Source organism: Neofelis nebulosa, chromosome 2 (assembly GCF_028018385.1).
Source record: "Neofelis nebulosa isolate mNeoNeb1 chromosome 2, mNeoNeb1.pri, whole genome shotgun sequence".
Lineage (NCBI taxonomy): Eukaryota > Metazoa > Chordata > Mammalia > Carnivora > Felidae > Neofelis > Neofelis nebulosa.
Window position 1 is genome coordinate 164,365,770 of NC_080783.1, and position 25,749 is coordinate 164,391,518.

At 33.7% G+C, this 25,749-nt stretch overlaps 1 protein-coding gene across 11 annotated transcripts in view; it reads right to left on the reverse strand.

The window, feature by feature from the left end:
- LRRC7 (leucine rich repeat containing 7) overlaps positions 1 to 25,749 on the reverse strand; it is a 560,700-nt gene that overhangs the window by 257,259 nt on the left and 277,692 nt on the right. For all 11 annotated transcript variants that reach the window (XR_009258064.1, XR_009258063.1, XM_058717001.1 and 8 more), the window contains 2 exons: positions 21,846 to 21,935; positions 15,771 to 15,827 (listed from right to left, as the gene is read on the reverse strand). Coding sequence is in view for 9 of the 11 variants with exons in the window: in XM_058717001.1 (XP_058572984.1) it covers positions 15,771 to 15,827; positions 21,846 to 21,935 (147 nt within the window). In the remaining 2 variants the exon portion in view is untranslated. The remainder of the gene's footprint in view (positions 1 to 15,770; positions 15,828 to 21,845; positions 21,936 to 25,749) is intronic.

The following is a 25,749-nucleotide window of genomic DNA, read 5'->3' on the forward strand; positions in this document are numbered from 1 at the left end:
AGCCCCGCATCAGGCTCTGTGCTGACAGCTCAGAGCCTGGAGCCTGTTTCAGATTCTGTGTCTCCCTCTCTCTCTGCTCCTCTCCTGTTCATGCTCTGTCTCTCTCTGTCTCAAAAATAAATAAACGTTAAAAAAATTAAAAAAAAAAATAAATAAAAATAAATTAAAATTAGCCAGATATAATTCTAAATAAAGGTTTCGAATTTATTTCTATAAGGTTTTCATAGTTATTCAAACATTTACATTGTATTTTTAAGAAAAGTTTGAAAACATGATAGATCTTAAGTCTTGCATAAAACGTGCTGTATTTACTATCAACTAAGCATGGAAATAACAAAGAAAGTTGAATACTTGATCTTAAAGTATTATAAAATGTATAAATATTAGCAATAGCATAAATATACAGACTTCATTATCCACTATGTGAAGCGAAAATAATAATTTGAAAATTTTCAAACATTGTTTCTATAAATAAACACATCTTTCTTCAGTCACATTAATGACCCATATATCTACTCAGGGATTTGATTCATGAGGTTTTTGCCTTGATTAAGTTTGCCAGATTTCAGCATGAGCATATGAGACACATGATGTCTGATTTGGAGTATGGAGTGTAACGGTATATCTATAAATACTGTCTGGTTGCACTTATGCTATTGGTGTATCACCAGGACTTCTGGTTCCAAGTTAAAACATGCATCCTGTGAAAACTAATGACATGTCTTCATTTATTTAGCAATTTTTGATCAATCATTCAACTCTGTGCAAGGAAGGATGCCAGGCATTTCAGAGGTTACTACAATCAATAAAAGGACTCAGAGAACAGTTCCTAAGGAACTACAAGTCAGATAACTCAGGAAATGCAAAGTGGACACTTGTGCCATGGCAAGTTTAGTGCAGATATCTTTTGACTCACGGTTAGTGGGCCAGAGGGGGTGATTCTAATATCGGTACTTTGGCTTCCTGAGCAGTTGTTACCTGGCCCCTGTTGTGTAACTGCCACTCTGTGAGGTATAAAGCAGGAGCAGAATTGGCAGAATTGGTAAACTTGGAATCCAGATGCCCTGTCAAAGTTTCCAACTCAAAGGATGAAAGGGAAAAGGAAAAAGAGAACACCAGGAGTGATTTGGCATGGTAATACTGGTGTAGTCTATGGGTATGGTCCCCTTCTTTCTGAATTTCTTTTTATCTTGAGCAAAGACTATTGCAATATCTGGTTCTTTGTGAGAAGTTTCTCAGGGCTTCTTCTTTGTTCCCTCCTTCTGAAGCTTAAGACACACTTTCATTTATCATGCATCAACTATGTGCAAACACTACTGGGTATAATATACATACTATATTATCTATTATGCCTAAATTCATGATACATATAGGAAACTGAAGTGTGAAGAGGCTAAATTGTTCACGCTAAGGGACACAGATACTAAGTGGTGAAAGAGATTTGAAATCATGTTTGCCCACTTTAAAGTTTAAGTCCCTTCCACTTGGCCATTGTGCTTTTCCTGCTCCCGATGCAGGTTGAGTTAAGGAAAAAGAATCCAGATTTTATTTTGTAAACTTAAAAATATATATTATCAATATAATTTTTGATATTTTAAAATACTGGTGTCCTTTGGAAATTTGCTTGGAATTTTAAAAGATTTTTAAATTTGCTATTACACTGTTGGAACAACTCATCTAACTACTGTTGTTTTTTTTTAAAGCAATATTTATTTTTTATTGCATACTTGTCAAGAAATAACTTTATTCTGTGTGAAATTACTAAGAATTTCTGGATTCCCATTATATCAGGTCATCCTAAATATGATGGTTAAAAAATACTTTATGATATACCAGAAAATTCATATTCCTGTTTTCTCTTCCTTGTCTAGTAATCACAGTAAAAAATAACAGTGTGTATTTCTGTTTTAAGATACAGATGGAAAAAAGTAACAAACAATGGAAGTAACTTAGGGAACTTAATTATCCTTGTTACAATTATATCCAAGATCTCAATTTACAAACAGGGTAAAATTATGTTGCAGTTATACTCAAAGTCTCAACTTATAAACAGGCTAGAGTTAAAACTATGTTGATTTACTTATTTAATACTTATTTTGCAGGTATAATAGGAATATCAAACATAATCAGTTTATTTGATGGAATTTTGTATCATCTATCCATAACCTTAAAAATGGAAGGTCTGCTAGATTTTATAAGGGAGTAAACTTTACTTGTGAACTAATATTGGATGTTAGTCACTATATTTGATAAGGAATATACAAAATATTATGTAAATTACTGAATTACAATTGAAGCAAGAATTTCAGTTTTCTTATTGTTATTGTAAACGGTAACAGCCATTCACTGCCCAAATCAACTGAGTTTATATTTCTCATCTACTTTCTTCCACTATTTGCTGAGTTTTAGTTCTGCCTTCATCTTGGATTAGACTCTTTCAGCACACTTCTTATAACAATTCAAATTTTTATTTTAAGCACAAAATTTTGTATCAGGAATTATATCTAAATGAAAAAATAAAAGGTGCTAATTTCTTAATAAGTCAAGTAGAACACAATGCCATTAAAACATGGCTTATTTTACAATTTTAGGTGGTTCACAAACCACCAAATAATGGTTCCTTCAGTACAACAATGGAACATACTGTGTTTCATCTATTAGTGGTTTTTGTTCACTTTATTGTTTTTCATGATAGCATTCTCACCACGGAGATGGGCAGCAGTCACAGTTTGGTCTGGTGGATGACTGGAAGACTTTGTAAACATTTCATTTAGGAAGCCACAGAAACTTTGGTAAAATATGTCTATAGCAAATTATAACTGCATTTTGGATATTCAGATACAAAGTGTTTTAAATGGTTTGCTTCCCTGGCAGCAACATTTGACAGTCTAGAAGAGGCCATATTGCCTCACAATACACTGTGCCTTCATTATTTCTTTCTTTAGAACACATTTCCATTTTACATAATTCTTTGGAAATTCATTCCATAAAAAAGTATTATAATAAATATTCTTATAAGGAAATATAATGCAATATATATAGTGCATATAATATATAAACAAAGAATATGTACATAGTTGATATTTATTTTTTCAATTGAAACAAATAACATATTAACTAATCCAAGAAAGTAAAGTCCATGTATAACTAATAGTGTCAGTTTAAGACATGCCTTTATATTGTCAACATTTTAAAAAAAATTAAAGACAGCAATACTAATTTGACATCTGTAATGCACTCTATTTCAGGCTAAGATTAAATGGAATGACCAAAAAGTATGCAATTATAATAAGAAAAAAAGAAAAACAATGTGCATTATGCTTGAGTTAAGTTTTAAATAGTCAAGAACCAGCTGCAGTGGACAGATTATTTAATGAGAAAATATCAAGACTTTAACTTTCTATTCATTTCTGATCCTTACAATCAATCAGATATCCACCAGGTACCCACCATGTGCCTGGCATTGTTCTAGGCACTGAAGCCCTTCTTTCTATACCGCACTGCCTGCCTTTATGCAGCAAACACTCATTGAAAACTTTTCTTATGCCCCACATTGTTGTGAATATAAAGATAACAAATAAGACATAGTCCTTCTCATTAAAAATTTACAGTCTTGGGACATACTCTTAGACAACAAATCCAATATAATGTGATAAAGGCTATCAGAGAGGAATGTACACAATGCTACGGTAGCAAAGAGTAAGGAATAATTACTTGTGCCTTAAATGTCTAGAGACACTTTTATAGAGAAAGTGGCATAGGATTATATTTTAAAGATTAATTTTGATTGTATAGCAAAAAAGAGAGAAGAACACATAGGCATTCTTCCCTGACTGTTTCATATCCTCAATTACCTCCATTGTCTATCTGAGATTCGATCGTCCCTGATCCCAGGCACTCTCCTGTACACAGCCTGAGTTCCCTCCACTGGGAATGCCTGGCAAAACCAAGCCAGCTGTTTTCTGCTGGGCCTACAGCAAAGTATCTGACTTTCTGAAGAAGAGGTCTCAACTTTGCTGAATGGATTCCCTTTAAATATATAACCTTAAATTTCAACTGGACAGTCAGCACTACCAGATGATACTATGACAGCACCCTTGTATATTCACTTCCTCTTCTATAAGACAACTTACTCTTTCACATTTTCTCACATCTCCAATCCAACATTTCTTATTTACTCTCAGTCAATGATTTTTCTTCATACTTCATACATAGAGAAAACCAAAGCAATTAATTGAGAATGTTCTTATTTTTCTACCCCCAAGCCAGCAATCTATGTTTATATCCATTTTCTTTAAGACCCTTATGTTTCCATGTTAGAAGAATTTTTTGCTTCTATAGCCACTTCTCTCACTTGTGCTTTGCACCCCATTCTCTCACCTCCTCAAGCATCTGGTCTTATAATTATTTCTCTTCTTCCTGCATTTTTATTTTCTCTGTTTCTACTAGATCATTCCCATCAGCTTGCAAATATGTTTTGAAATTATCCATTGTAAAAATCATTTCCCGGACACCATATCTCCATCCAGTTTCTGCTGGCTTTTCACTCTTCCATTCTGCAACTAAATTTCTTGAAAGAATTGTCTGAACTTTCATCTCCTTTTCCTAATCCCTATTCTCTCCTCAACCACTCCAACGAGGCTGCACATAATGCATTACTGAAATAGCTTTTATTAATGAACTATTTCTTGCTAATGCCAATGCTCAGTTTTCTATTCCAATTTTACTTGACTTCTAAGTGGAATTGATACAACTGACTCCTTTCTTCCTCTTTTTTTCTAGACTTCTGTGGTACTTCTCGCATTTGGTTTCCTTCTTAACTCTTTGGTTGCTCACTCTGGTTCTTTCATAGAGTCACCTTCCATACTTAATCTGTAAATGTTAAAGTGTTCCAGGTTCAATTCTGTGTTCTTGTCTCTTTTCCATATTCTCTCCCTTGATTACTTCAACCAGTGTCTGAACTCTAAATATCATCATTCAGTGAAGACTCTTAAAAATTTATCTCTATCTTCCTGAGCATATGAGTTATGTACAGTTGACTGTCTAATAGGGATCTCAAACTTTCCACTGCCAGTGTCAAATCTCTGATTATTTTCATCTACTCCTCTTCAAATTTTCTCAATGTGAGAAAATTTTGCCACTTTCCATCTTGCTAGTCAAACCCAATTTTGGAGAAAGTATTTGATTCCTATCTTTGGCTGTCATCACGAATTCTTTCCATCCACAAGGCTCTTCCTCCAAATGGATCCTAAATCTGACCACTCAACATTTACAAAAATACAATCCTAGACAAAGCCATCATCATTTCTTGTCATTACTATTGCAATCATCTCCTAAGTAGTGTTCTTTCATTTTGTCCACATAAAACCCCTTCTCTGTAGAAGTGCCATACTGATCTTTGTAAAGCTTCAATCAAATCATATGTCTTCTTTGCTCAAATCCTCAAATGTCTTTCAATTACAATCAGAATATAATCCTAATTTTCAATCATGGCCTACAAGGCACTTCATAATTTTACCCCACCTGATCTCTAATCACATCTCATACTCCTTCACTCTATGCTCACTAAGATCCAGCTACACTGGACTTTTTATTCCTGAGATACTGGGCTTACCCCCATCACAAGTGCTTTTACATTTAATGGTTTTTGTTGTTGTAGTTATTGATTTTCTTCTAGAATTTCAAATCATTTTCAATATTCAAATCTAAATGCAAATGCCACCTTTTTACAAAGGTCTCCCTGACCGTCCTACTCCATAAACAAACAAAATAAAACCAAACAAAAAATTCCAAAAGCAGCAACCCCCCAATTAAATATAAAAACCAAAAAAACCCAAACACTTTCTATAATATCATCCCATTTTCTTTAAAGCAATTTCTTATTTATTTGTGTTTATTGTCTGTCTCCCTCCATCAGACTTGAAAGTCATTGAAGAAGAGAGAATCTACCGTTCATTGTCTCTATTACTCATTGTCATATCCTCTAGCACCTGGATTGGGTCTGACACATGTAACATTAAATAATTAAATAACTTTTAATTAAACTTTTAATAACTTTTTAATTAAATAATTTTAAATAATTAAAATTATTTTTAAACTGACTTGTTTATTATATGAAGTGAGAACGTATCAGTAAATGTGCAGAGACACAAACCTGTAAGTCATATTTAGAGAATTCAGTGAGAGGTGGTTGGAGGGAAGGTAGGAGCCAGACTGTGAAGGGCCTTGAACGCTATATTTAGTAGTTTGCATGTTACTGTACAAGCTATGGAAAACCAAAGTTTTTAAATTATATCTTCTCTCTTAAATAGTGCCTTCAGGTATGAAATCTTTCTTTTATAAAAATTAGGTATGTACTTCAAAATGTATATCCATTTAGTTGGATGTAATAATTAAAGAGATACTCTTTATAATTCTATTTAGCATAAGAAATGCTTTTTCTTTTGCTTCTGGAAATTTCATGAAACATTTCATCAAAATAAACTTTTTACTTTTAGAAATTTGTTTAATTTAGAAATGCTTCAATATAATCAGAAGAATCAATAGCCTTCATAGCATTTTAATGTAATTAAAACACAAAAGTAATTCATTTATCTAAATTGCCACTGAATATTTCTTAATAGAAAATGTATTATTCTTACCTTTTAGTTCGTGTAGCATAATATTTTCTATCCCATGTTTTTAGAGCAAATACAAATCTGAATAGTTAATGCTTGATAAGTCATATCATTTCAATCTGATTTATTTTATTTCAATTCTTACTTATAAAATTAGAGTTTACTTTATATCTAGAAAATATTGATATTATATGCTAAATGTTAACATAGGTCTTTTTAACATATTGAATAAAGTTTAAATATAAAGGATAAATGGATGGAAAGACAATGCAGTTAGGAATAGGTTTGGGATCTTTTTGAGGATAAATAATATAAAACTAAACATAATGGAATATGAAATTTGGGAAGGAAGAAATAATAACTTTTAAAAGCCATGAAAGGACACCTAAAATCTCACACTACTATAATGAAACAAAATATACATTCAAGGAAAGTAATGTCATGAAGTTATTGACTTTTTACTTTTAAAATTGCTATGGCACTATCTGTCATAGAAACTGGAAAACATAGCAACTTAGAAAGATTCCTCTTGTTCAGCAGAAAATCAAGCTTTTTTAGGATGTATTTTGCATATTAAAACACCTGAATTAACCCTGATTTGAGTAGAAAGGAGAGTGGAAACATAAAGAAAGCAAAAATATCTATAGAATTAGATACATTTCATCTGTTTTATTGGTCTTATTGAACCAACTATAGTTTGTTATTTATTCATATACTAGTCCTTTTTAAAAGCAAAAATCAAAAGATGGATGGCAGGGAAAACTTTTTAAATGCTGGAGAAAAACGTATCTCTTGAAGTTCAGTTTTCCTGCACTTACTAGAAGTTAAGTGAATTTATAGAATACTGTAAAAGGGCCCTAATGAAAATCAATTCACCAAATCTCTTCTGTGCCCACTGTTGCTGAGACTATGTACCATGACAAAATTTGTAATTGGGAAGGAAAAGCATACTGCTTGGCATTGCTTAGTTGATAGCTGGACTATGGAGCTGAAGCTTATTATAAGGTTTTTGAGTCAAACTATAATTAGAGCAAAATTCCTGTGAAAATTGCCTTGAAAAATATCTAGGAGATTTCCTAAGCTACTACACTGAATGCAGAATCTATGGTTAATTTCACAGTGTAAGCAATGGGAAAATTAAGGGATGTTTGTTGTTTTTAGGACAGAAACAGGGAAGTTACCAAGAAATGCTTGTAAATACAAAGGTGCATCGTATATTAGATGTAGCAGAGAGATCCTGTGGGATATAATGTTGAGAGGTAATGGTACTAGAAATGGTGACTCCAAACTATGAAGGATCTTGACAGATTTGTCTTCTAAGACCTGTGAGCAGTCATTGTGAGCTTCTAATTTTTTTTAATGTTTATTTTTGAGAGAGAGACAGAGGATGAGCCAGGGAGGGCAGAGAGAGAGGGAGACTCAGAATCCAAAGTAGGCTCCAGGCTCTGAGCTGTCAGCACAGAGCCCAACGTGGGGCTCAAACTCATGAACCATGAGGTCACGACCTGAGCTGAAGTCGGAGGCTTAACAAACTGAGCCACTCAGGCGCCTCATGAGATTTTTAAATGGACATGTGTCATGGTGTGCTTTAGTAAGGAAGCTGTGACAATGACAGAAGATGAATTCCAATGGGGGGAGAGAAGAGGAAGAAGGAGTTACTGGACGTTAAGGCAAGTCATGTTAAGGACCTCAAGTCAGACAGTGACAGAAGGAAGGGAAGAGTGCTTCATGTGACACAAGTTGATGGCCAGGAGATTTGGGGGCAGTAGGACAGGAAAAGAGGATTGAAATTTCTAATTTCTGTAATAGGCGGATGGTACTGTCATTAGGTAATATATAATTAGAAACCTGGGATTTCTGTTTTGTTTTGGTTGGTTTGGTTTTGTTTTGCTACGGAGTGATGGTTGGAAGAGAGAGATAAAGATGATTTCAGTTTTGATACTGGTGAATATTCCATTTGAGATCTGGCTATTAGAATATAGAAATGGAATTCAGGTACACATTTGCAGTTCACAACCACGGAAGTAATATCTGAGAACATAAGAATAGATCTGTTAACTAGGTCTTTTCTGTCTTTGTTTTGGCCCAAGACTCTGAGACCAAGATCAATATTTGGTCTATGATGTTCAGAAAATATCTTTAGCAAAGATACTACATTCATTCATAAAAGAGAGCAATCATTCACACTAAATAACTTGAATTTGCAAATATGCACGGAATGGATTTATAAAAGTACAGGAAGTCATAAATGGTGGATATGTTTCTTATGGTGCTTGTTGAGAGCTTTTATTTTTTAACATGTCTTTTAAAATTTGAGTTCAATCTACAGTTTATCATTTATAAAGTTTATTTATTTATTTTGAGAAAGACAGAATGTGTGAGCAGGGGAAGGGCAAAGACAGAGACAGAGAGAATCCCAAGCAGGCTCTGCATGGCCAGCGCAGAGCCTGATGTGGAGCTTGAACTCATGAACTGTGAGATCATGACCTGAACTGAAATTGACAGTAGGATGCTTAACTGACTGAGCCATCCAGGAGCTCCTCAATTTACCCAATTTTAAAGATTTGCCAATCTTAAAATGGAAAAAAAAAACAGCCTTTAAGAATTGATAAGTAATTAAAGTTTTTATATACTTTTTTTTTTTTTTTTTTTTTTTTAAATTTTTTTTTTTTCAACGTTTTTTAATTTATTTTTGGGACAGAGAGAGACAGAGCATGAACGGGGGAGGGGCAGAGAGAGAGGGAGACACAGAATCGGAAACAGGCTCCAGGCTCCGAGCCATCAGCCCAGAGCCTGACGCGGGGCTCGAACTCACGGACCGCGAGATCGTGACCTGGCTGAAGTCGGACGCTTAACCGACTGCGCCACCCAGGCGCCCCTATATACTTTTATTAAAGGGAGACAATCATTTATATTAGTTCTCATTACAACACTGCTTAAAAAATAAGAAGGGCATATTAGCATTGCACATTATTTTTAAGACTTTGTTGTAAAGTAAATAATAAAAAAACACCATTCCCTTTCTAATAAAGAGATTTTTATGAGATAAAATGAAAAACATGATTCATGCGATTTTTAAACATACACTCGAGTTTTCTAAGTGCCAGAATTTAACAACTTTTGTTTAAATACTTCTCTAGTTTTAGACGATCACAAGATTCAATTCATCAACTCTTATCTAAAATGTATTTTCCAGTTTAATGGAAGTAATGACCACTGAGTATTCTTTAAAAATGATGACACTGAAGTTCAGAAAAGTTAAGTAAACCAATAACCAAGCAGCAAGGGCTTGAACACCAAACTAGGGTTGTCTAACAGCAAAGTATAAACTCATTCAAGTACATCACGGCACTTCTCAGGTGAAATAGAACTAAATACATGCTAATTGTTCTGTGAGAGACTAAGCCTTAAGCTCTTATGAAACTGAAGCCATAGCGCTTTCAACCTCACTAGTATATAAGGCAGTTTTCATCTTTTGGAAAATTTACTCATAAGGGATCAGAGTGGCTATTAATTGAAATTCTCTGAAAAAAATGATTTGGTTCCACAGTTTTACTTGGCTTTTGTGCCCTCTCCTAATCTCTTGACTGGACTTGACATAACCTTATTAACCATAATATTCTAAGTCTTAATTTTATGTTAAAAACATAAAGCTGGAAAGAAGTACAATTAGTTCAGGAGTCAAGAGAGCTCACAGCTTTTCCTTTGGTTAATCTTTGGAAGGTATATGTTTGATATGTTAGAAGGGACTCTAATATCACATTATTATAATGCATTATTATTTATAGCATGCTTTTAAATACAGGATGCCATAAATATCATTTATTTCATTTTATTTTAAAATATAAGACCAGATGAGCAGAGGTAAAGAAAATACCTAGTTCTAAGTGCAACTCTCTGAAACCAGAGGTCACTAATATGATTAGTTGGTTAGTTAACATATCAATCATACTGTTGCTTTCAATAAAGATAACCCAGGATGGGATGGTACAACGTGTTTAACAAAATATTATGCCTTCTAAATTGATATACCTTGGTAAAAGCATAAAGTAATATGATTATAAAAACACGTTGTATCCAATTATGTATTATAGTCACAAAAACAGAGTTAATAGAAACATCAAAAAGCTATTCTTGTAAGCTGTGCCTGACAATGGAATTTTTTTGTTACAATAGCACTAAGGAACCTATTGATGTATTTCATTGAAGTAACTTGTACAGTAATGCCAAATGAGATAATTCATTAATAGGATCCTGAAATGAGAATAGAAAATGACTTAGTCACACCTGTCCAGTTCAGATTGCATATTATTTTATGACTTTTTCTTCATTATTCTGACTATAACTGGTAGTAAAATAGATAATAAAAGAAGAGAGGTTTTAAAAGAGAACACATGATGAGTACATTATATTTTTGTAAGTCTGCCTATAAAGCAATCTTATTTAAAAAGAAAAATGAACTGACATGAAAACTAAAAACATGTATTTGCAAATGAATAAAAATTTGAGTGATAATTATAGAGTATGTGTTACCATTCAGGTAGGAAAATAACAAACCATATCTATATCTAGATTAGATATAGATGTATATAGATATAGATAAATATTTCACATAAGTAGAACCTTAATCCCTAAAATATTCATTTTTATAGTTATTTTAGTATGTAAATGAAACTCTCCCCTTATACTCTATATACATACATATTTCAGAAATGAAGCTGATCATTTTTTCCACAGTGATACTGTTTCTTTTTTTCAAAGATTTTATACTTTAAAACAGCTTTTAAAATAAAACTTTATATTAAAACAATCATAAAATTAAAAAGTTTCAAAGTGCCTTACAAATAACTGTTCTGAACTACTTGAGAGTAAACTGAAAACCTGGTACCCCATCAATTCCACACTTTAGTGTATATTTCCTACACACAAGAACATTCTCCAACCAAATCAAACACAACCATCCAAATTAGGAAATTTACATTGCTACATTGCAACCATCTAATTCTCAGAGTCCATGCAAGTGTTACCAGGTACCAATAATATTTTTAGAGAAAAAGAATCAATTCAGAATCACTGCTCATAGTTAAAATGTCTCTTTAGTGTTCTTCAATCAGAAATACCCCTCAGTCTTTCTTGACTTTCATAATATAATGTCTGTCATTAATAATGCATTAATGCAGCTCTGGTTTTAATTTATATTTATAATTCAAGGGATCTTTTTTTCTTAGAGAATGTCCAGATAAGGTATAATGTTTTGGCACCATCTATAAATAGTTATACATGTGTTGTGCGTGGGCCCTTAGGCATTCTCACAAATATGGGGAATATTTATTTATAAATAACTCACCATTATCACTATTTATATGCTGCTACATTACTTCCATGGAAACAACTGCTAAATTTCATTTTAAAAAACTGTTCTATCCTTTCATTTTTATCCTGACACATTTCTTGACTAAACGTATGATCTTTTAATGACAGAAGCAAAGAAATAAGTTATAGTATTTTGGGCATTTCTTTAGTTGTCAGATATTAATTTCCTTAACTTGACTTGAAATTATTTACTTCCCTTGTCATGCCTTAGCTATTATATGTGACTTAAAACCACTGAGGGACCATGTGTGTGCATATGTGTGTGTGTGTTCATGTATTTATTATATTATATGTAGGTTTAAAAATCAAGCCTCAGCTATCAGCTATTGAGAGACTCATCTGGTTATAATATTTGATATTTCATATAATCTTCAATGGGGAAAAGTAATAAGGTGACACAAAATGTCCAGGTCACAGAACAGATATTTCTAATCGTGACACAGTGTATTAACATTCTTGTTTATTTAGTGAGTGCCAACTATTTGCCAGACACTGTTTTAGGCACTGAAAATACAGCAGTAGAAAGAGAGAAAAAAAGTCTTCTTAACAGAGCTTATGTTCTCCTAAGGAGATCATCTCCAAGTAAACAGAGTCAAAATAATTCAGAGAACCATAAATGGTATGAAGAAAATCAAAAAGAATAGTGAAATGGCACAGAGGCTAAGAAAGGACAATCTTGTGTGATGTAATCAGAGAAAGCCTCTGAGGAGACAACATCTGAAGAAAGATGTGACTCAGAAAGAAGATGTAGCCATGCAAGGTTTTGCGGGGAGAGTTCTAGATAGAGAAATAGCTGGTGCAAAAGCTCCAAAATGAGAGCAAACTCATTTTGTTGTACTTCCCCTCAAAAACATATCATTAGGAAGATACTTCTGCTATGAGGAAAATTGTACCATGAAACTTAAAAGTTTTCTTTTTGGTTATCTACTTTTTTCAGATGTTCAACATCCTCAATTATTACATGTAATCAAGACCTACTATTTCAGGGATTTTTAAGCAAATGTGTATCTGAGGAATTAAATTTTTTTCTCATTTATTCATATTCCTAGAAGAATGATGATAAAGGAACATCATAAGAAAGTTTATAATACTAACTTGTATTCAGTAATTTGTCCTAGACAAATAGTAATTTGTCCTAGAATCTGCATCTATCAAAATGTCTTATGTATCAAACACTAGTTTACTTAAAGGATACACATTTTAATATATATTATATTTTAATTCTTAAACATTTTTACATTTTGCACAGATTGATTTTTAAGACAAAATTAAAAGAAGAGAAAATCACTGAGCACCCAATAAAGACTTAGCATCTTATTTGTATCCTTGAGCTATCTTTTGTTGGAGTAACTGTTCTAAAACTAAAATTGCTTTTCCTAAAATTACATTTTTCCTTTATTTTCATTGAAAGTACAAAATAAAGGACAGTAGAAAGCTCTCATATATCTCTTAGTTACAGGTCTAGATTGGTGCTCGGAAGGTATTGTATAAAATACTAGGTGAAAAAGTTTATTTTCATTCAAGATAAAACTTCATGCAATTCTCATTTTATAGACACCAAAGCTAAACTACAGTTCTCACCACATTCTATGCATGCCCTTGGATCTTCAGATTTATGTGTATAACTTAAAAAATAATACAGTAGACTGGACATAACTTTGAAAATGATTTTTAAATGTAAAAACTATAACAGCTTTACAACATACATGCATAGCGGTCTGCCAAGGAGACTTAGTGTGATTTCTACGCATCTTTACAAGATTTTTTTAATGTCAAACATAGTTAAATCCATGTTATCCTACTAATTTTCATTATGTTTGATAGTGGGGCATACTCTCAAAGCTTAAAGAATATCCCTGTACCAATTATGAGCATCATTACTCATTACTCTGAACAGTTAACAGAGCTACATCAGATTTTAATTTGTATTTAAAATGTCTATTTAAAAATATATACTTAAAACCCTGACAATCTGTGTCAGATTTATGTTATATTTCACATCAACACCATTATTTGCAAGCAGAAAGGATTTTCTGGAAAAAGGATTTTCATCCACATACTTAATATTTTCTCCTTGACCTAAATGTAAACATTTAAACAAATGGGATAACTGCTCTTTCACTATGGTTTGGTTTCCACTGAGCCATATTTCCACTCTCTTTTAAATGTAGACATTTATAGCATTAGGGATGGAGACATTAGGGATGGAAACTCTGGCAATTTGCATTAGCAGATTATTGCTAAACAAGTAACACTCCCAATCACATTCCCATATTCCCATCTCTGTTTATGCCCCCAACCTGGGACATGGTGCCTCCATTAGACCTATGTATAATAATACATTAGCTTAGAGAAAAGCTACTCAAAATTGCATATGGTGTCCATCTATAGAGACATTTCCTCCTTTTCATGTTTTCTCCTTGTCTTCCACATATGGAGGAATGAATAGATGTTTTATTTCTACGTTTATATATTTTTAAATGGGATCATATCATTATTGATATGATCTTTTTATTGTTCATATTGATATGAACTTTTTATATTGCATTGACAGAATTTTCATATATAGTGTCATATATAAAATGTACTTGTAGGTATTATATAGATATATTGGTTAAAAAATATCAATGAAATTCAGTCTAGTTAGCTTAGGGAAAGAATTTAAAAAGTAAAAAATAAAATTGAGTTTTGGTCCAGCAGAGGAAAGGTCTCAAAGTCTGACTGATATGTTGGAAAACTAATAATTGTATTCAATATTTTTCTCTAAGACCTCAGGAGGGTAATAGCAACACAGTACTTTCTTTTTTTTTTTAATTTTTTTAAAAGTTTATTTATTTTGGGGAGAGAGAGAGACAGAGCATGAATGGGGGAGGGGCAGAGAGAGAGGGAGACACAGAATCTGAAACAGGCTCCAGGTTCTGAGCTGTCAGCGCAGAGCCTGACGTGGGGCTGGCACCCACAAGCCATTAGATCATGACCTGAGCTGAAGTCGGATGCTTAACTGAGCCACTCCGGCGCCCCAACAACAGTACTTTCTATAATTTAATAACAACATATGCAAGCCATATTGATATATTTGTGTAAAAAATTACCCATTTTAAATAATTTTTGACTTTCAAAAATATTTTTTTCTGTAAATACAGAATTCTATTATTAGACATAAATATGGCAAGGCAGGACAAAAGAAGCATTTTATTAAACTAAACGCTGTGTAAAATTTAAGGGATTAGTTCTTGCATAAAGATATCCTATGCTTTTATATAAACCAAATTTTAAATAGACTAGCAGAAAGAAAGTTTTTGAAAGAATGTATAAAATTTCTGCCAAACCATTTTAGGATCTTTAGAAAAATTTTAATCATTTTTATGAAATATTTTTGCATATTCTTGATTTAAAAACTGAAAACTATCACCACCCATAAATTAACTTGAAGAATTAAGCAAATGATTAGGTTGAACATTTTGATTGTTTTGAGCTATAAAAATGTCAGTTTCATAAATTGTAACGAAGTAACTTCCTAGTGTGTGTGTGTTCAGCTATGAGAAGAACCTTAGATGGCTCTTCCCACATTGACTTGCAATCACACAGTTTTATAAAGCAGTATACATTCTTACTTAATGTGAATGTTTTATAGTTTACTGTACTGTTTTAGGCTCTCAGAAGAAACTAGAAAAATAAACTCAATCAAAATGGCTATGCATAGCCAAAATAAAAATAGTCATCTTTTTCCTATTACTGAAAAACCACAATTCAAAATTTAGAAAAGACACAGTCACTTACTTTGGTAGAGTTTTCAAATGATTTTCTCTTAACTCCAAGATTCGCAATTTGACAAGTCTGGAGAAGTGAATAAAAAAATTGCTTCTTAATATTTCTCTATAAAATCCTATTCCTCTGATAGAGTCAAGTATCACTGTATTATCCAAACAACTATGTCTGGACATTACACATCATGGTCACAGATTTTAAAGAATTATACAAATCGGTTATAAGTAGAGTTGTATCAACATTGGACAATGACAAATATAATTTTACTAAAAATAAAGATTATTCAAAGATACCACTGGGTCCAAGTAATCTAAACCTCATGTTTTATAAAAATATATTCACTGTTATTTAATTGTATGTCACAGATTACTAAATATCTACTTAATACCAGGTGCTGTATTCACTGGAACATGGTAATACTGTCCCTCAAGAGACTATAAATTAACTTGTATAGCAAATAGCATAGTATAGTGGTTAAAAGTTTGAGTTTTGTGGTCAAATCTGGATGAAATCCAGACTCTTTCATGTTCTATCACTGTGACATTGGGTGCATTAATCAACCCTTCCTAACTTAAGTTTCCTCATATATGAATCCTACATTTCATACTTACCTACTTGCTAAGATCTATAGTGTGAGACACACTATTGTTAAAATGTCTATAACTGAGCTTGCAAATGTACTTAGTTGAAGCTACTTTACAACAAATATTAATTGGATTCTCTGAATTCTTGGTGTTCTGGGAATATTTCACTATTTGAGCTATGTCTCTTACATTTACTGGGCTTTTAGATATTCATCTAGGTCCCTTCCTCTTTTCTTTGGGTTTTGACTCCTATCAAATTCTAATTTAATTTTAATTTTAAAACTCCTCATCACTATATGAAAAAAAGTGATTCAGTTATTCAGAGCATGGGTATATCACTAGTAAGATGTCTTAAACATTTATATGTCTCAAATCTTCTCAATATTTGTACTAGTGTGAAGATATTTTGTGACTTCTTTTGCCTTTTAGGGGCACCAAATCTCAGGCTTTGGAAGGAAATTTTGTAATTCTTTTTTTTTTTTTTAGTTTTATTTATTTATTTTGAAAGAGAGAGAGGGCAGGGAAGGGGCAGAGAAAGAGAGGGAGAAAGAGAATCCCAAGCGCTTTGCACTGTCAGCACAGAGTTTGATTGGGGGCTCGAACTCACTAACCATGAGATCATGACCTGAACTGAAATTAAGAGTAGGATGCTTAACCAATGGAGCCACCCAGGCGCTCCAAATTTAGTAATTCTTTTGTTACACTATCCAGTTGAGGGTTAAACAACTGTTTAGATTACAATAATAAAGTAGAACATATTTTGGCAGACAATTTACACAAAATTAATTCTAATTCTAAGTGGTTTTGGATTTGGTATTATGTTTTCTGTTGGCCCAAATCTCTTCCTTCACGTTAGGAGTACTAAAGAGAACTGAGAAAAATTTAACACATAAAAGTATGGTCTAGGGTGATAAATATTCTCTGATTTGATAAATTAAAAAAAGTGTAATTATAGTGCTGGAGTCAGAACCAGAGGGCAGAGATAGTTATATGGACAAATTTTGAAATGTCAATTCATTAAAAACTAGGTAAATGCTCTTTTGAAGATCTGTGAATTTTAAAAACTGTCCAACTATATTGTGTTCGTAGGTGTATGATATCATGATCCGCAAAAGTAATGGAATTTGGGAAATGTTGATTTGCTCTCTGTATATAAACTGAGGCTATTACATGTTAAGGGACTTAAATAACAGTTCTTTTATTTTTTTTTTTTATTTTTTATTTTTTTAACATTTATTTATTTTTGGGACAGAGAGAGACAGAGCATGAACGGGGGAGGGGCAGAGAGAGAGGGAGACACAGAATCGGAAACAGGCTCCAGGCTCTGAGCCATCAGCCCAGAGCCTGACGCGGGGCTCGAACCCACGGACCGCGAGATCGTGACCTGGCTGAAGTTGGACGCCCAACCGACTGCGCCACCCAGGCGCCCCAAATAACAGTTCTTTTAAAAAAATTTTTTTAACATTTATTCATTTTTGAGGGACAAAGTGTGAGTGGGGGAGGGGCAGAGAGAGGGAGACACAGAATCCAAAGCAGGCTCCAGGCTCTGAGCTATCAGCACAGAGCTCAATGCAGGGCTCAAACCCACCAAACTGTGAGATCGTGACCTGAGCCGAAGTCAGATGCTCAACAGACTGAGCCACTGAGTCGCCCCAACAGTTCTTTTTTTTTTAATGTTTATTTATTTACTTTTTGAGAGAAAGACACACACACACACACACACACACACACACACACGGGGAGGGACAGAGAGAGGGTGAGACAGAGAATCCCAAGCAGGCTCTGCACTGTCAGCACAGAGTTTAACAAGGGGCTCGAACCCACTAATTGTTAGATCATGACCTGAGCTGAAATCAAGAGTCAGAGGCTTAACTGACTGAGCCACCCAAGTGCCTCTCTACTGAGGTCTTAACACCAACAGATAGGTGTTGAGTTATACTCAATTTATTATTTGAATAATTTCAAAAGTGATCACTTAGAAAAATGCAGTTGATAATAAATGAAAAATATCTTAAGTTTTAAGATACATCTTTTATATATATAAAAATAGTTCATTGTTGAACACTTGGAAAACATTGAAAAATATGAAAGTTAAAATTATCCATAATTTCACTTCCAAGGAACCAGTCTTTTAGCTCACTCATAATTTATATTGAAATTGGTTAAATATAGTTTATATATTTTATTATAATATACTCCTAAATATAACTTATCATAGGAATTAAAAGAACTATTTCCCTAAACCAGATTATCAATTGACATAGTATTGTCATACAGATGTGTCATAATATATTCAATTAATCTCCTAGACAGATGTGTGCCTTCACTTCTTTCATACTGTAAATAATGACAAATATCCTTGCCCATAACTCTCAGTGTGGTATCTGATGTGGATATCATACATTTCTAGAAATAAATTACAAAGGCAGTAGTAGCAAATATTTTCAAATCTTGTAAAACACACTGGTCTGAAATTCATCATCCTTTCTTAATAAAAACCCTCGAGAAAGTCGGGATAGAAGGAACATACTTAAACATCATAAAAGCCCTTTATGAAAAGCCCACAGCTAATATCATCCTCAATGGGGAAAAACTGAGAGCTTTCCCCCTGAGATCAGGAACACGACAGGGATGTCCACTCTCACCGCTATTGTTTAACATAGTGTTGGAAGTGCTAGCATCAGCAATCAGACAACAAAGGGAAATCAAAGCCATCAAAAATGCAAAGATGAAGTCAAGCTTTCACTTTTTGCAGATGACATGATACTATACATGGAAAATCTGACAGAGTCCACCAAAAGTCTGCTAGAACTGATACATGAATTCAGCAAAGTTGCAGGATACAAAATCAATGTACAGAAATCAGTTGCATTCTTATACACTAATAATGAAGCAACAGAAAGACAAATAAAGAAACTTATCCCATTCACAATTGCACCAAGAAGCATAAAATACCCAGGAATAAATCTAACCAAAGATGTAAAAGATATGTATGCTGAAACCTATAGAAAGCTTATGAAGGTAATCGAAGAAGATATAAAGAAATGGAAAAACATTCTGTGCTCATGGGTTGGAAGAATAAATATTGTCAAAATGTCAATACTACCCAAAGCTATCTACACATTCAATGCAATCCCAATCAAAATTGCACCAGCATTCTTCTCGAAACTAGAACAAGCAATCCTAAAATTCATATGGAACCACAAAAGGCCCCGAATAGCCAAAGTAATTTTGAAGAAGACCAAAGCAGGAGGCATCACAATCCCAGACTTTAGCTTCTACCACAAAGCTGTAATCATCAAGACAGCATGGTATTGGCACAAAAACAGACACATAGACCAATGGAATAGAATAGAAACCCCAGAACTAGACCCACAAAAGTATGGCCAACTCATCTTTGACAAAGCAGGAAAGAATATCCAATGGAAAAAAGACAGTCTCTTTAACAAACGGTGCTGGGAGAACTGGACAGCAACATGCAGAAGAGTGAAACTAGACCATTTTCTTACACCATTCACAAAAATAAACTCAAAATGGATAAAGGACCTGAATGTGAGACAGGAAACCATCAAAACCCTAGAGGAGAAAGCAGGAAAAGACCTCTCTGACCTCAGCCGTAGCAATTTCTTACTTGACACATCCCCAAAGGCAAGGGAATTAAAAGCAAAAATGAATTACTGGGACCTCATGAAGATAAAAAGCTTCTGCACAGCAAAGAAAACAATCAGCAAAACAAAAAGGCAACCAACAGAATGGGAAAAGATATTTGCAAATGACATATCGGACAAAGGGCTAGTATCCAAAATCCATAAAGAGCTCACCAAACTCCACACCCGAAAAACAAATAACCCAGTGAAGAAATGGGCAGAAAACATGAACAGACACTTCTCTAAAGAAGACATCTGGATGGCCAACAGGCGCATGAAAAGATGCTCAACGTCGCTCCTCATCAGGGAAATAAAAATCAAAACCACACTCAGATATCACCTCATGCCAGTCAGAGTGGCTGAAATGAACAAATCAGGAGACTATAGATGCTGGAGAGGATGTGGAGAAACGGGAACCCTCTTGTACTGTTGGTGGGAATGCAAATTGGTGCAGCCACTCTGGAAAACAGTGTGGAGGTTCCTCAAAAAATTAAAAATAGACCTACCCTATGACCCAGCAGTAGTACTGCTAGGAATTTATCCAAGGGATACAGGAGTACTGATGCATAGGGGCACTTGTACCCCAATGTTTATAGCAGCACTCTCAACAATAGACAAATTGTGGAAAGAGCCTAAATGTCCATCAACTGATGAATGGATAAAGAAATTGTGGTTTATATACGCAATGGAGTTCTACGTGGCAGTGAGAAAGAATGAAATACGGCCCTTTGTAGCAACGTGGATGGAACTGGAGAGTGTGATGCTAAGTGAAATAAGCCATACAGAGAAAGACAGATACCATATGTTTTCACTCTTATGTGGATCCTGAGAAACTTAACAGAAACCCATGGGGGAGGGGAAGGAAAAAAAAAAAAGAGGTTAGAGTGGGAGAGAGCCAAAGCATAAGAGACTCTTAAAAACTGAGAACAAACTGAGGGTTGATGGGGGGTGGGAAAGAGGGTAGGGTAGGTGTTGGGCATTGAAGAAGGCATATTTTGGGATGAGCACTGGGTGTTGTATGGAAACCAATTTGACAATAAATTTCATATATTAAAAAATAAATTAATAAATACATAAATAAAAATAAAAAAATAAATAAAACACACTGGTCTGCATGAAGGTCATAACATTCTGCAATTCTATCAGCGGTATGTGAACTGATCTTTTCCTTAAACTCTATAAACAGTTTTTATATGACAGAATACAAAGCTCTTTATTCTCATTTTAATTTGTATTATTTTTATTGTTTGTGAGGATAAACACTCCATGTGTTCACTGGCAATTTGTACATTTAATTATAAATGGCTCATTCTGTCAATTACCCATTTTTTCCCCCTAATGAGCTCTTTGTCTTCATACGCATTTGTAAAATTCTTTATATGTTAATGATATAATTTGCTTTCCATATATAGTACAATGTTTTCTCAGTTTATTGTTTTACCTTAATTTTAAAATACTTTCTGATATTATTTTATTTTAAATGTATTTATGTAGTCAAACCTATATATCCATCTATTATTTTTTCCTTTGTTTCTAAACTGTAGAGGTATTTCTCAGTCCAAGAGCCATAAATATTCATGTTTGTTTTTTGCCAGATAAGCTCTCATTGTATTTTTTTATATTTAACTCTTTAATTTCCCCAGAATTTATTTGATTTTTAATGATATGTAGAAACTTAATTTTACTTAATTTAGTACAAAATATTTCATTACTAACTTTGTCTCACTTAATGAATAATAATGAGTACTATGTTTAATAACAATTGTCACTTTTGAAGGCTCACCTACCGGTGCTGGTAACATACTTACTTACCTATGGTGAAATAAAATTTCATCATTTAAATTTCTTATTCTTACCTTCCAAAATTGGCTGGAAGAAATTCAAGAAAGGCGTCATTCAGGTAGAGCTGGGTCAGATTTAGAAGCTGTGTGAAGCCATCAGGGAGTCTAGAAAGGAGTTAAAGGTTTAGTCACCCCATGGATGTTGCCATAGAAACAGAACAAAAATATATATCTCTAAGGAGAGAAAATAGATGCGTAATACATTTTTCAACTCTCCTTTGGTATCATAGTAATGGAAGAATTTATTGAGCATGTTGTTACAGCTTGAAAATTTTGCTTATTATTAAAATAAATGGCATTCACCCACCTCTATGCTGCCCTCCTATGCTGAGATTTATGTCACCATATATCGTCTCTTCCTGTTGCCCTAACCTCATGCACACCAGTGAGATATTTTTTATAGAAATTTCAAGTTGTATGCCATGTTTTGCAATTTTAAATTTAATATTCTTTCTTAACAGAATATTCACATTTATAATCAGGCAAGGGTATCTCCTTACTCTTTCACTAAATCATTAACATGTGTGTCTACCTTATCGCAATGGTGACCAAAGTTGGCCAAAAGGACAGAAGAAGCATTCTTTCCCCCTAACTGATAATGTATGTGAATTGTAATTTAAATTTGTGCAATTAATTCTTAACAAAAATGACCAAGAAGATTGAAACTATAAATATACAGAATCCTAAAAGCTTTAAGAAGCATTAAAAAGGTTGAAGATATATCCTTTGTGAAAATTTACCATTTGGATGAAATAATCATTTGCAATATTTAAATATTTTTCACCAGAAAGACTTAATTCAAGGATTTTCCTGGAGACTTTTTCTTAGCAGATGATTTAATTTTTTCCTATGATTAAATTTCTATTTAAAGATCTTTAATGACTTCATCAATGGTCTAGATAAGACTATGCTCTTTAATAAAATACTTCTCAATAGTGTTCACATTTGCCTTCCCCTCAAATTACAGCCTATCTCCCTCCTTGCATTTACTGACAAAATTATTTAAAGACCTGCCTATACTCACTGCTTGTTATTACTCCACAGGCCATGGTTTTCTGGCATCTACCCCAACTCTATTTCTGCAACTGCACTTGCCAAAGCCTCCAATGACCTCTAAGTCTCAAGTCCATTAACTTCATTTCATTTTGTATCTAGCACTGCCTAGCAACAGTTGTCATTGATTGTTCTCTCCTTCTTGGCTTCTAGTACACCCTTTTCCTATTTCCCCTCCTCCTCTTTCTGGGATACTCTGGGTTTCATTCCATGGTTTCTCTTCCTCTGGCCAATCTTTTGTTATGAAAAGTTATGTATCCAGAACAATACATATGCACCACAACATCATTTAATAAATAGAACCTGTGCCTTTAAGAAACCCCTGAGTGCCCATCCCCAACTACCTCATCCTCCTATTCGCCCCTCAAATTCCTGAATGATTCTTATTAATCTGCTTTCTAGTTTTACTATACCTTCTTAAACCCTAAAAAAAAGTGTGGTTTTTGCATGTTTTTAAACATTATATAAATCAAATCAGGAATCAAATGAGTTTCAGGAATATTTTCCTGAAACTTTTAAAAGTCAGCATTAGTATGAAATTCACCCATTTTGATGTCAATAATGACTGATCACCATCATATAGTATTCCACTGTATGCCTACACCACAATTTATTTATTATTCCCTTTTTTTTTTTTTTAATTTTTTTTCAACGTTTTTATTTATTTTTGGGACAGAGAGAGACAGAGCATGAACGGGGGAGGGGCAGAGAGAGAGGGAGACACAGAATCGGAAGCAGGCTCCAGGCTCCGAGCCATCAGCCCAGAGCCTGACGCGGGGCTCGAACTCACGGACCGCGAGATCGTGACCTGGCTGAAGTAGGACGCTTAACCGACTGCGCCACCCAGGCGCCCTATTATTCCCTTTTTAATGAACATTAAAGATGTTTCTAGTTATTATATTATAAATATTGTTTACGTAAATATTTTTTTAACATATGTCCTGGTGATTACGTAAGTTATATCCCTGCCACAGGAACAGCCCTCAACTAATGACTAGTAAGACTCAGCTCCTTCACCCATTATGTTTCACAACTCTGTGATATGTGTTTTATGCTGTTTCCCAGAGCCCCCCCCCCAGAGAGATTAAGGTCCAGTTGTCCATACTAGTAAATAGTTTAATAACATACCCTCAACAAGTATTTCTTGAGACCAGTTCCTAAATATACTGTGTGAATTCTTTTCTAAACACCTGTTTCTGGGGAGTCCAAACTAAACACAATTAATATTTTTACATTACTTTGTAGGAATTATTTACACAGTTAGGGTACTATTTTTATATTGATTGTTTTTACTGTAAATATCTTGCTCCAGTTTTGTTTTTGTTTTTGTTTTTTGAGAGAGAGAGGGTGCAAGTGAGTAAGGGACAGAGAGACAGACTGAGAGATGGGGAAAGAGAGAGAAAGAGAGAGAGAGAGAGAGAGAGAGAGAGAGAGAGAGAGAAGGGGGTTCACCAAAGTGGGGCTCAAGTTTTACCCAAAGTGGAGCTCATGTTCATCCAAAGTGGGCCTGAAACTCACCTGAAGTGTGGCTCATGCTCACCTAAAGTGGGTCTTGAGCTGCTGAGTTGAGTTCAGATGCTTATTAACAACTGAGCCATCCAAGTGCCTGCCAGTTTGTATTTTGAAGTTGGACTGTTTTTATATGACTACATAGAGTTTGTTTCCATAAATTTTCCCTTAAAGAGAGGTAGGATTCATGAAAATAGAAAAGAAAGACAAAGAAGGCAGAGGAAGAGTAAGGGTTTTACAAATAGAGGTGAGAATTCACCTTAGAGGAGTGGCAAAGGGAAGATGAGTTCTAGAGAAAATACTTTATGTACAAGATATTAGGAGTGAAGATTTGAGAATGTCGGTAGGGGACAGGATTTAGAAGGTACTAAATGCTTAACTCAAAGGTTTGAGCCCTATCCTATAGGATTAAAAGTTATCTCAGGGAGATCACTGCTTTTCTCTAAGTTATCTTTTGTTGTAATACATTAGCTCATATCCTGATAGTATGGTAGTTTTTATGATAATGGTACAGATGTTCAATAGATTTCAATAGACATTTAATTACTATCTTACTTTAATGTCCTTATGGCTCCTATACTTATTGGAAAGAAGGTATCATTTATGAATTTTTAAAAATGAAGATTAATACATGTAAAGTGACAATGTTAAAACCTTTGATCTAATAATTTACTTTAACATTGTAGGTACTAACACATAAAAAGGCTTTAAAATGCTAAATTTCTAGTTATAGGGACAGTTTGAACCATCCAGCTTCCCTTAGAGTACTATTCTGCATATGTATGTGCCCTAAATGGTATTACATTATACTATTCTTTGATCAAAAATGTATTTCTTTATTGCTGCTTCTCTGGCAAAGGTTTTGTTTTTTTTTTTTTTTTCTGCAGGAAAATTTAGTTTCCTATATAGAACACTTCTTTAAGAATTTAAGAATTGACCACATTGTGCAGATTCGAATTGTAAGATTGGACTGCTAAAAATAAGTTACATCAAAAAACAGAATACAAAGTAAGATAGCTTATTTTCAGGCTGGTTATAAACAAACATGTGGTGCCATTTTATATTGAACCTTTATTTTTTAAAGAATGTAGAGTTGAAGTATATATTTATACAGTATGTCTTATTCAATACTATGTGTATTTTTATTTCAATTCACTTCAACAAGAATTTATTGAGTAGTTACTTTGTGCTTAGATTCAAAATTAATGTCTTCTTCCTCACTTTCTTTGAAGAATTACACTCATAGATTTAGCAAAATTCATACCAATTGCTTTATACCAAACTGCTTATAATAAATGCTTGTACTAATTGCTTTGCACAAGTGTTGGGCACTTTCTATTCCTGGGATAAATTCGTT